Source organism: Furipterus horrens, unplaced genomic scaffold, assembly GCF_987537825.1.
Source record: "Furipterus horrens unplaced genomic scaffold, mFurHor1.1.pri manual_scaffold_3, whole genome shotgun sequence".
NCBI lineage: Eukaryota > Metazoa > Chordata > Mammalia > Chiroptera > Furipteridae > Furipterus > Furipterus horrens.
The window spans coordinates 16,442,432-16,453,412 of record NW_028327173.1 but is presented as its reverse complement, the minus strand read 5'-3'; the positions used below and the strand labels follow the sequence as shown (position 1 = coordinate 16,453,412).

Genomic DNA, 10,981 nt, shown 5'->3' with positions numbered 1-10,981 from the left:
TTTGACCATTTTGTCATGCTGGTGAATTATTTTGTAGCTGCTACAATAGTTTGATAAACATTTTACAATTAAAAACAACAACAAAGAGGAAAACACAGACCAGCAGAAAAAACTATTCAGTGTGCTATTTATCTGACACTTAACACTTACTTCATCATAATGACAAAGTATCCCTTAGCACCAAAAAATCTACAGGAACCCCATCTTTCTAAGTGACAACTAGTGCAAAATAACATTCTAGGAACTAACTGTACAACCCCATATTTTAACCGGCCATAGCTGCCTATAAGCTTATTTGAAATATTTGGTCTTTTTTCAATTAAGACAAATTTCATAAAACACTATAGACCGTGGCAAGAGACTTTATGAAGAATAATTGTTTATTGAGTACCTACTATGGGCAAGGCACTATGCACAAATTCTTGCTTTCATTCTTCTTCTAGCAAATATCCAGGAATTTTCAAGTATCACTAATCACCTTGTATTTCTTACTCATGGCTGGAAAACACCTGTGGTTATACACCATTTTTAAACTGTCATTTTATCAACTGACTGTTAGTGCTGAGCACACAGTAGGTACTTAATGTCTCCTGACTGAAAGAACAAATAAAGACAACGAATTTACTCTCATTTTGCTTGGTATCATAGTCTATTTTAGAATACAAGGACTTAAGAAAATTTCAGAAGAAACTTCCTGATCACCTCACACCCTTACTACCAACGAAAGAAACAACTCTGTTTCACAGGTAAAATCTTTTAAAATAAATTACAACCATTAACTTTTAAATAAAACAGGACCAGAAACTATGTACTTAGGAAACCATAGCTCCAAGCACATAGATATTTGAAGAGCAAATGAAGTGCTGGCATACTATCACCGGAATCATGAACCTGTTGTGTTATTGACAGACATTAGAAGGATGCTGTTTACTTCCAATAACTCAATCCCCTTGGTCAGATCTGTTTATACTAATTTGGTGATCCAGAGGGTCAATTAGCATGAGGTGCCAGTGTTCCACCTCTTATTATATTACAAGTGATGTTAAAATGATTTAAAAAAATATTTTTAAAGGCTTTATTTCAATAAAACCTTTTAGTCCAAGTTTTGAACCTCTGGATCAAGTAACACATAATTCAGAAATTCTATGTACTCTAATTTCTTTGTGCTTTTTCACCTCCTATAGTCCCCTGAACAAATTTCAAATAAGGAGAAATTTATGATAGCAATATTCCAAAAGCTGAGGAAGTTCAAAAGAAACATCTGAAGAGACTATGCAAACTATCAATGATTTTAATGTTCTAATCTTTTAAAATTCTTTGACCAAAGATTCTAGTGCTTTAATAAAGATTAACCTAGATACATGATCTTAAGTTCTCTCTAACCTTAAAGGCTAATGTTTTGTTTTAGGAAAACCTTTTTTCCTTAGATATTAACAATCTGCATTTATAGAAAAACAAACCGGAGACAACCATGTAGGGTTAAAATCAAACTGACTTCCAGAAAAATAATGGTCTAATGGTTTTCACATAGACCATACCAAGTGATTGTATAAAATCCGTAACTTTTCTACTTGAAAGATATAGTTGATGCCACAATATATTATCCATTTGCCAAACTATATAGGTATCATCTTCCACATTAGAAAAAGGAGATCAACATCTAATACAACTATATCACTACCATTACTGTGTCAAATTAGACAAGAGAAAACAGCATTAGTGCCAAAATGAAAGAAATTCCAGTGATGAAACAAGAGACCCTATCAGGGCAGGCAATGTGAGGATAGAGCTCATTTGGTTTCTTCAATTTTATATTGAGGCTCAGACATAGAGTCTTGAAATAAAAAATTAATATATCAAGTACTGTAGTACACATATATAGCAGTATCTTCAGAAACAGAAGAATCCTGTATTCAAATTGTAGATGCTCAAATGCAGGCATGTTCCAGTGCAGTGGTTTAACTGAGTGCCTGGTTACCTAAAGAAGGTATGACTGAATCAATATCCTTGCCAACCTGCTACTACACGACTGCGTGGCTAATTCTACTCCTGCAGTGTAGGGCACTGGGAAACTCAAACATACTTCAGCAGCTTTGGATCACTTAACTTCATTTATGTTTAATCAGATTATTTTAGATCCTCCAAAATGATCCCTTTAAAAAACTGTATAATATTACAAAAATAAAAAACTTAGTATGATTTCATTAGAGGGAGGGACAGGGTAGGATGATGAAGGAAGGTTCTTTTATTTCTTATCACTGATTTCACCAGCAAATCTCAAAAAACCCAAACCTACATCAAATAATTTAAAACAGAAGTGGCATTGTCCTCATATGGAATGCAAAATGCAAACATTCACTTACTTACATATACATAAATATATACATATATGTTTCCTTTACAAAGCTTCAAAGGTTGCATTACCAGCATGCAAACCTTTTCTTCCATGGAAATTCCTAATACTGACAAGGAATGTCTAAAATACTTAGAGACATACTTCCAGAAAACTGGACTCTCTTTTCTTCTTGGCTCTTAAGATAATTTTCCTGCCAAACTTCTACCAATGGTCATTAAAAAAAATTTACACCCACATTGGTTAGACATTTAAAACATACTAACAAAATGGCCAGCTTGGACTTAAGAAAAATGAGGAAAAAAACACCCACAATAAAATCTAAACCCTTAGAAGGTGGAGTTCATCTTTTTATATTCTTTTTCAGCCACATTATGTTGCATCACTGTTAAAACAGAAGCAGCATATCATCCAATATATTTGCAAATAATATACGTGTCACGTTTCCCAACTGCTATCTTTAAATGCAATTTGTACTAATCTGAGTTCTAGTTCAAAAGCATCTGGACGATCCTGAGGATTTGCAGCCAGCATTTCCTTAATCAGTTGCTTCATTCGCCCATTCATAGACTTTTTCTTCACAGGAATGAGAAGTTCCATTTTGGGATTTTCCAGAAGTGCCTCCCCAACAGGCACAATCTCAGTTCCTTGTTTTACATAGCTCCCCAAGAGTTCCTTCTTTGTCTCTGTGTCTATGAATGTGATCCTTTCCAGCATTGCCCAGATGATAATCCCCAGAGCAAAGATGTCAGCTTTTGCTGTGTAATGTCCTTCCCACACTTCAGGAGCCATGTAGAAATCTGTTCCACAGGCTGTGGAAAGGAAACACTTGTTTACACTGACAGGTTCTTCTGGGTTCTGTCCAGAGGCTGAGCACACTTTACTTAGACCAAAATCAGCCACTTTCAGTGTGGGTTCCAAGTCACTCGTATCCAACCTGCTTTGAGAAATCAAGATGTTATCAGGTTTAAGATCTCGGTGGATGATCTGGTTTTTATGCAAGAAAGCCAGGGCACTGCTCAGCTGAAGCATGAAGCTGGTGTTAGTTTTACGATTGGGTTTCCTGGACAACAGATACTCATTCATATCTCCTCCGTCACAAAAATCCATCACAAACCACAAGTAATAGGCGCTTCTGGGATCAAAGGCAATTTCTCCTTTTAATGAAGTCTCTACAAGCTATACGAAGGAAAAAAAGACAGAATACAATCATTTGTACATCTTATACAATTCAGCTATATAAAAAATGTAACTGGTTAAGTCAGTCTCCAATTTACGTGGATATTCCATACATATTTTATTTGGTCACTGTTTTCATATGTTCATTTTATTTTAAATTTCAGTACTTCAAACTGTCACTTTGTCCCTAATAAGTACAATATACCAAATCTCTAAGTCAAGAGGTAAAAACTTATTTAAAAATACCTTTATTTTGAAAAGTGCCCAACTGGCTTTACATTTTCTGCATGTGTCAATGGAGTTCAATTCTACCCATTTAGCTAATAGTGTCCTGAAAAGATCCATGTTTCAGTAGCTAGACATTGGGAGATTGCCAGCTGGGATATAAACACCAATTAGGAAATTCTATTAAATGAAACTGCCTGAAGTATTTTACTTACTCGTTGCACATACACTATCAACATCATCTGAGAAATCAAGAGAGAAAATAATCAAGGAACAACTAGTTATTATAGAAATAAAGTGCTCCTGTAGTCACTGATGAACAAAGACAGACATCATTACTTCATACACCTCTACAGGCAGAATGCAAATATGTTGGCTACCTCTATTACTGGATGGCTTCTAAAAACCAATGTATAACAGTCATATTTGCATTTTGATATAAAAATTCAAACCTGAGTTTGCATATTTTTGTAAGACAAGCTGAAAATCTAGAATAAATCAGTTTTATGTTATCATTATCTAATTATAACTATTACCTGAAATTCAAGAATATTAATTATTTCACTGAACATAAACTACCATTCTAAAAAACGGGCAGCATATAGTGCTTTGAAAGCATTTGTCCTATTGTATCCTCTTCTGACCCATAGATTTAGTAGAAACTTAGTAGGGAAGCCAAAGAGTTTGCATAATCTCTTTAGATCTTCTCTTTGAACTTCCACAACTTTTGGAATTTTATTTGTTTATATTTTTTCTTTTCGTCCTCACCTGAGGACATGTCCATTGATCTCAGAGAGAGGGGAGGGTAAGGAGAGAGAGAAGGCGAAACATCAAGGTGAGAAAGAAACGTCGATCTGCTGCCTGGACCTGCGACTTTTCGGTTTACTGGACAATGCTCCAACAAACTGAGCCGCACCAGTCATGGCTAGAAAAGACAATTTTAATAGAGCTACCTAGCACCGAGTACTTCCTATGTGCCAAATACTGTATTTGCATCACCTCTAATTTTGACAACTCCCATGGAAGGTAGAAATTACTATTCCTGTTTTACATACAAAAATGTAGATACTGGAAAAAGGTTATTTATTCAAGGTCGTACACCTAGCAAAAAGTGCCACAGGTCAAACATAGGTCTAACAAGCTTTAAAAAAGGAAAGTTATTAAACAAAAAGGTGCTTTAGATTTAAAAAATATCACTGAATCAAGTCTGGAAGTACTATCTTAAAGCCTTGAAAGACCAGCTAATGCCTAGTTACTATAAAGATTGCTTGATCTGAACTCAAGAATACTACCAGCACTAAGTCATATGTTTAAATGTCTTTTGGAAAAAGGTTATACATCTTGGTCTCCAAAATTCGATGCAAAGTTCAGAAAGGTTCTATACACTTTTTAGATGAAATGTGGTAGTAAGAATGTTTCTGATATTTCCTCTGTGAGTGCAACTTACAAAATAAGCACTTTTAGAAACGTAAACAATAAATTAAACAGAGGCAAAATAGTTGTGTTTTGTATTCAGTGTTAGGAGAGAAAACTTTGGGGCATAACATGTTAAACTGCAATATAAGTTAGTCTCAAGATTGATATTTGTTCACCATAAAATGAAACTTGCAAGTTTCTAATTATACATGTTATGTTTATTTTCTTTCTTTCTTTTTTAAAGATTTTATTTAATTATTTTTAGAAAGAGGGGAAGGGAGGGAGAAAGAGCGGGAGAGAAATAATCTGTTGCCTCTCGCACACCCCCAACTGGAGGCTTGGCCTGCAACTCAGGCTTGTGCCCTGACTGGGAATCGAACCAACGACCTTTTGGCTTGCAGGCCAGCACTCAACCAACTGAGCCACGCCAGCCAGGGATGTTTGTTTTCTTTGTTGTTCCTAATCCGTATGCCTTTAAAAAAAAGTTGTTTTTAATCCTCATCCAAGGATATATCTATTGATTCCAGACAGAGGAAGAGAGAGAGAAAGAGACAAAGAAACATTGATTGGTTGCCTACTGAACGCGACTGACAGGGGACTGAATCCGAAAGCTAGACATGTGCCCTGACCAAGAATCGAACCTGCAACCCTTTGATCTGTGGGACAATACTCCAACCAACTGAGCCACATTGGCCAGAGCAAGCCTTTGTTGTTTTAAAAACAGACTTTTGTATCCTGATGGTAAATTCTGAATTTAGACACACTCACGGAAAATGTTTCCTTTTCCAGGAATGACTGGACTTAAGAAATTTTGCTCTGGCCTTTACCTAGGTATGTCTGAATTATACTTTCTCTTTAGCCAGTATAGAGCTACTAGAAATTTTAATCTATGACAAAAGCCAACCTAAAAACTGAAACAAAACAAACCCCTAACCTTTTCTATTTTCCTCTGTTAATACTTCTCCCAGGCCTACAAAATAATACCTTGGAGGCAAGAGTCGTCGTCGGCAGCCGTCCGTCTCGAGAGACGATGGTGTAGCTTCTTAAGAGTCTATCTGCACCGCCGAGAATGGCTGTGCAGTCCGACTCGGGAGTGACATGGTAGTATCTGTCTCCTCCCGTGTTGAATCGACATCTTGCGATGACGCTGAAGCTACAGAGCCTGGGCAGGGTAATATGGAGGGTCTGCTGTTGCCCATGCAGCAGACCCCCCCTCTCTTCGCAGCTGAAGGGTCCAAGGGAAAGACGGAGTCAATACAGCTTGGCTTCAGGTGCGCCGCAGGAGTTGCCAGTGTTGACTACAACGTCAAACCGCCTTAAGGACTCCGGCTCCGGATTTTCTGTCGGGGTTTACTCCCTTAGCCTTTCCCCTGAAGAGGTATGCCGCAAGGCAGCGGAGGTTTTTTGGAGTCAGAGTTTTCCTTCTCTGATGTACCCTGACTGGAAGATCGAACCAGCGACACTTAGCTCGCAGGCCGACGCTCAATCCACTGAGCTAAACCAGCCAGGGCAGGAGGCAAGAGTAATTTGGAGGTTAAGAGAGCATAAGATTTTTGCTGGCAGATTGTCCTATGTTCAGCTCCCAATTCTGCTACCTGTTAGCTATGTGACTTTGGATAACTTCATTATGTATTCTAAGCCTCAGTTTCTTCATTTGTAATGTAGATTATAATAGCACTTTCCTTATAGTATTGTTCTGAGCAACTGCCTTTAAAGCACTTAGCACAGAGCATGGAACTAAGTAGGAACCCAAATGCTAACTTTATCATTGTTAATAACATTCAGGTGTTAAGCCATATACTTCATGAAAATTAAGTGGAATTGAATAGAACAGCAGAGGTTTACGTTCAAACCAGTGCCCAATCATTTATGGGTGCTGCTATTGGTTATGGAGTTTTTCCTTTTCTTCTGTCTTCAGTTAAAAAACAAATACAAAAAACTGATTTCGAATAAGTCAAGATAATAGATTCTAGTCTTGATCACTTTTCTAGCTCCTATGTTGCCCATTTCTATGCAAATTGGCAAGTATCATGGCATAACAGGTGGCTTATGTTATTTTTAGGTATTTGTATCACAGGTTTAAATAAAACCTTGTTTTAAAGCAAACATCTACTCGATTCTTGGCAGACCCCTATCTACTCCTAACTATATAAACACCAATATTTAAAAGTAGTTCATCTGACTCCTTCATCCCTCTTCTGGCTCACCAATGCTATGTTCAAATCATTTCTATTTCCCATTCAACCACACATACCTGTAAATAAAGGGAAGAATTAGAGCCATGGGACATCTTTTGCACCATTCCATCTTTTTGCAGGATGCATTCCTCCAAGTGAATCACATTTGGATGTTGGCTCTTGATACTGCTTAGTGCCCAGAATTCACGAAGGGCTAGTTCAACATTCTCAGGAGCATGACATCGAATTTTCTTCACTGCCACCCGTGCAGAGGTCTTTCTGATGACTGCTTCATAGACAACACCGTAACTACCTCGGCCTACCTCCCGTATTAGATCGTACTTTGGCTGGCTACTCACCATCTTCAAGGTCAAGGTTTCTGAAAAAATAAACAAAGCGCTCTAATGAAATTAAGCATCCATACTGGCTTGCATTTCTTAAGTATGATTTAATTATCATTTGCTTCACTGTTTACAGTGCTTGAAAGATTATCTGCTGTACCTTGGGCAAATCTAAGTATTTTAATAACAGGAAAGCAGCTAACATTTATGTAGTACTTACCACGTATCAGGAACCAAGCGCTCCATACCACAGGGTGGGGCAAAAGTAGGTTTACAGTTATGAATACGCAGAAGTTTATTCCTGTATTTTTATTGTATTATTTTTCCATACGAACAACTGTAAACCTATTTTTACCCCACCCTATATTCCAGATATCAGCCCTTTGTTGGATATACGATTAATCCACTTAATCCTCATAAAATGTTATAAAGTAGATACTATTATGGTCACTTTATAGATGAGACAACTGAAGCATGGCAAATTTAAGCAACATGCCCAACATCAGCTAGGACCTAAGATCTGAAACCAGGCCATCTGGCTCTGACACCCGTAATTTTAACTACTATCCTATATTGCCTCTTACACAGACTGCTTCAATATATCACTGTTAAAGGTTAACCCAAAAATTCAGCATTCTTACTTATCACAAAAAAACAAATCCCAACTTTTCCTTAAAGCTGAAACACACATAAAAGGTCATGAAACAGCAAAAATAAAAACAAAAAGCAAAAACCCTCACAGTTAGAAATACAAACACCTGGTTTATGTTTAGGGACTGAAAGTGAACCAGATCACATATAGAACTGAAAATGTGTAATTTTGTTTTCCAAAGATTTTATTTATTTATTTTTAGAGAGAGGGGAAGAGAGGGAGTGAAACATCAATGTGTGGTTGCCTCTTGCGTGCCCCCAACTGGGGACCTGGCCCACAACCCAGGCATGTGCCCTGACTGGGAATTGAACGCGCGACACATCAGTTCGCAGGCCGTCGCTCAATCCACTGAGCCACACCAGCCAGGGCTGTAGTTGTTTTTATTATTAGAGTAAAAAGTCCAAATGTATACGTTCCTATTTTAATTTTGTTATTTCCTTATTTCTTGCAATCTAAAGGAAGTTTGTGGAGAAAAACATTCCTTTAAAAATAAAAGAAGCTACTTCGAATATGATTACCTTTCTGTTGTTTAACAATAGTTAATTTAGGTCTACGCCATTTTTGCCAACAAAAACTGTCCTACAATTGAAGGAGCTCTCTTTGTTTGGGGGAGCAAACAGTTACTGACCCTTGAGCCTGAAAGATTGGTAACAGCTACTTTACAAGTCCACGGTATCGATTTAATAAAGAAAACAAAGCGTCTGAGATTGCTTCTTAGTCCCGCTTCCTCTGATTGGACACCCACTCTGCAAAATCCTACTGTATTTCCTAGTGTCTGATTTCCTGGCCCAGACTCTTGTGCCCCGACTACACAGGAGACTTTCTTTTCTGCTTTCCGTGGATCTCCAATTATTGTCCGTCTCAAAGTGGCTGTGTCTTTGAAGCTGTCCCATACGGGGGACGGAGGGTGTTTATGAAATCCTTGCGGTCCGGATCAAAACACAGCACGGTGATGGATCCTGGGCGAACCTCCGTGGCTTGGGCCGGCACTTCCCGGGCCCTCATGCCCGCCGTGCTAATTCGGCGCTCGGACGCGGGCCGGCCAGGCCACACACCTGCCGGTGCCGGGGAAGGGCCAGTCCTGGGCAGAGGTGCAGCCAGACGCGGCGGCTCAGGGCCCAGCTCATTGGCCAAGTATGAGACCCACCCCCTCCTCAGCTGTGTCCAGACGGAACCCGGAGGGGATCCTTCCGAAGCCCTTCACGCGCAGGGGCCAGTCCTGCGGCTGCCCCAATCCTTCGGGGCTGGAGGCCGAGGCCGGGGGCATAAGATGAGGCCGTAGCTGGGGCCAGTGGCCTGAGGTGTGCCGGTCGGAGGCCTGAGGAACGCGAGGCCTTCCCCAGGTTGACTCCGCTGACAGGTCTGTGACAGGCCCCCTGGAGAGGGGAACACATGCAGGACCCTCGGCTCTGCAGCGGGGCCTCTCTGCCAGGCTGAAGGGCCGGATTTACCTCAGGGGAGCCACCGCCGCTTCTCTCTCTCACGGGCTCTGCAGGCCGCCATTATCGGGCAGCTCGCGCCTCCGTCGCCACGGCCTCCAGTCAAGAGGCCGGTGCGCGCCCCCGTGGTGCGCGGACACACACACCCTTACGCCTCGCGGCCCCGCCCCCCTCCGGCGTTCCGTAGCGCGAAGCGGGACTCCCCGCGCTGTCCCTATTGGGCGCGCGCCCGGGGCTCCTCTGGCCACCTCCCTTCTCCCCTGGCTTTCAAGAGCTGGGAGTCGCGGAAGGTGTGCGCGCGTCGGCACGCACCACTCCTGTCCCTCCACGCAGGGGACGCCAGGCCCGGGAGCGAGGAGGCCACTGCATGCTGGGGACTCGGTCGTGCTCCAGCCGCAGTAGGCGCGCAGGATCCGCGGCCCCGGGGCTGGTCCTCAGCAGCAGGTCGGGGCCAGACGGTACGCGTGGTCTGCGTGGCCGCCCCTCCCCTCCGCCCTCCTGCAGACCTACCGACCCGCGGGCAGGTGTGCGAGAGTCGCTGGGGTGGGACGCCTGGTGCATCTTCTTCGGCGCGGACCTGGGGTGCATGCGGGACGCAGAGCGCTTTGGCGGGCCCGCGGGGAGGCGCGGCCGGAGTTGGGAGGCCTCGCGTCCGCCCCGCCGGAAGGGAGGCTGCACCTTTTGTCAAGAGTCACTGAGCCATGTTTGCGGGTGGTGCAGTTGCCGAGGAGGCGGCGGCGGCGCGGGGCTGGGTGCGATCATCTGGGAAGACGCTATCCCCTGCCCCGCCGGCGCGGTGGTATCTCCCTTAAAGAAGCCGGCGCCTCATTGTTCCTGGGCCGCGGCCTCCGGGAGTCAGGAGGCGCCCTGCCCGGCGCGAGAAGGAAGAGGCGGTGGCGCCCGCACCTGACTGCAGCCCCCCCCCCGCACACGTCCCGCTCCGCGGCCGCACCCACGGGCTCTTGGAGAGTCGAGATCCAGCTGGCGCGCGGCGAAAGGCGGCGTTCCAAGGCGACCGGGGCCAGTATTGACAGCGAACAATGCCACTCGTGCCCTACGGTCAGCCGAAGTGGTTGGGTCACCCGACAGCCGTCGGTCACATCCCAGCGTTCTTTCTCCCGAGCCAGCCCGAGACTGTCAGTGACTCAGGGACCAGGACCAGTCGGTCATTCAGTTAGTTAGATCAGTAAGCATCCATC

The 10,981-nt window shown here is 42.5% G+C and overlaps 1 protein-coding gene across 2 annotated transcripts; it reads right to left on the bottom strand.

Moving 5' to 3' along the window:
- Positions 1 to 538: 538 nt before the first annotated feature.
- Positions 539 to 10,281, bottom strand: PDIK1L (PDLIM1 interacting kinase 1 like). 2 transcript variants are annotated; one of them, XM_090268838.1, is made up of 3 exons: positions 9,089 to 10,281; positions 7,428 to 7,729; positions 539 to 3,532 (listed from the first exon to the last, which is right to left on the bottom strand). In XM_090268838.1, exons 1-3 carry the CDS (start codon positions 9,234 to 9,236, stop codon positions 2,792 to 2,794), a joined length of 1,191 nt encoding a protein of 396 aa, XP_090124964.1. In that variant the 5' UTR covers positions 9,237 to 10,281; the 3' UTR covers positions 539 to 2,791. The 2 variants fall into 2 exon arrangements, with proteins under 2 accessions (XP_090124964.1, XP_090124963.1); XM_090268837.1 differs by having other exon boundaries at positions 9,795 to 10,281.
- Positions 10,282 to 10,981: the final 700 nt, after the last annotated feature.

Coding starts and splice junctions, on each gene's coding strand:
- PDIK1L (XM_090268838.1), bottom strand. CDS start 9,236: ATGGGACAGCTTCAAAGACACAGCCACTTTGAGACGGACAATAATTGG. Junction 7,730..9,088: donor ATACAGTAGGATTTTGCAGA/GTGGGTGTCCAA, acceptor TTATTTTTTCAG/AAACCTTGACCTTGAAGATG. Junction 3,533..7,427: donor ATTCTTCCCTTTATTTACAG/GTATGTGTGGTT, acceptor TCCTTCGTATAG/CTTGTAGAGACTTCATTAAA.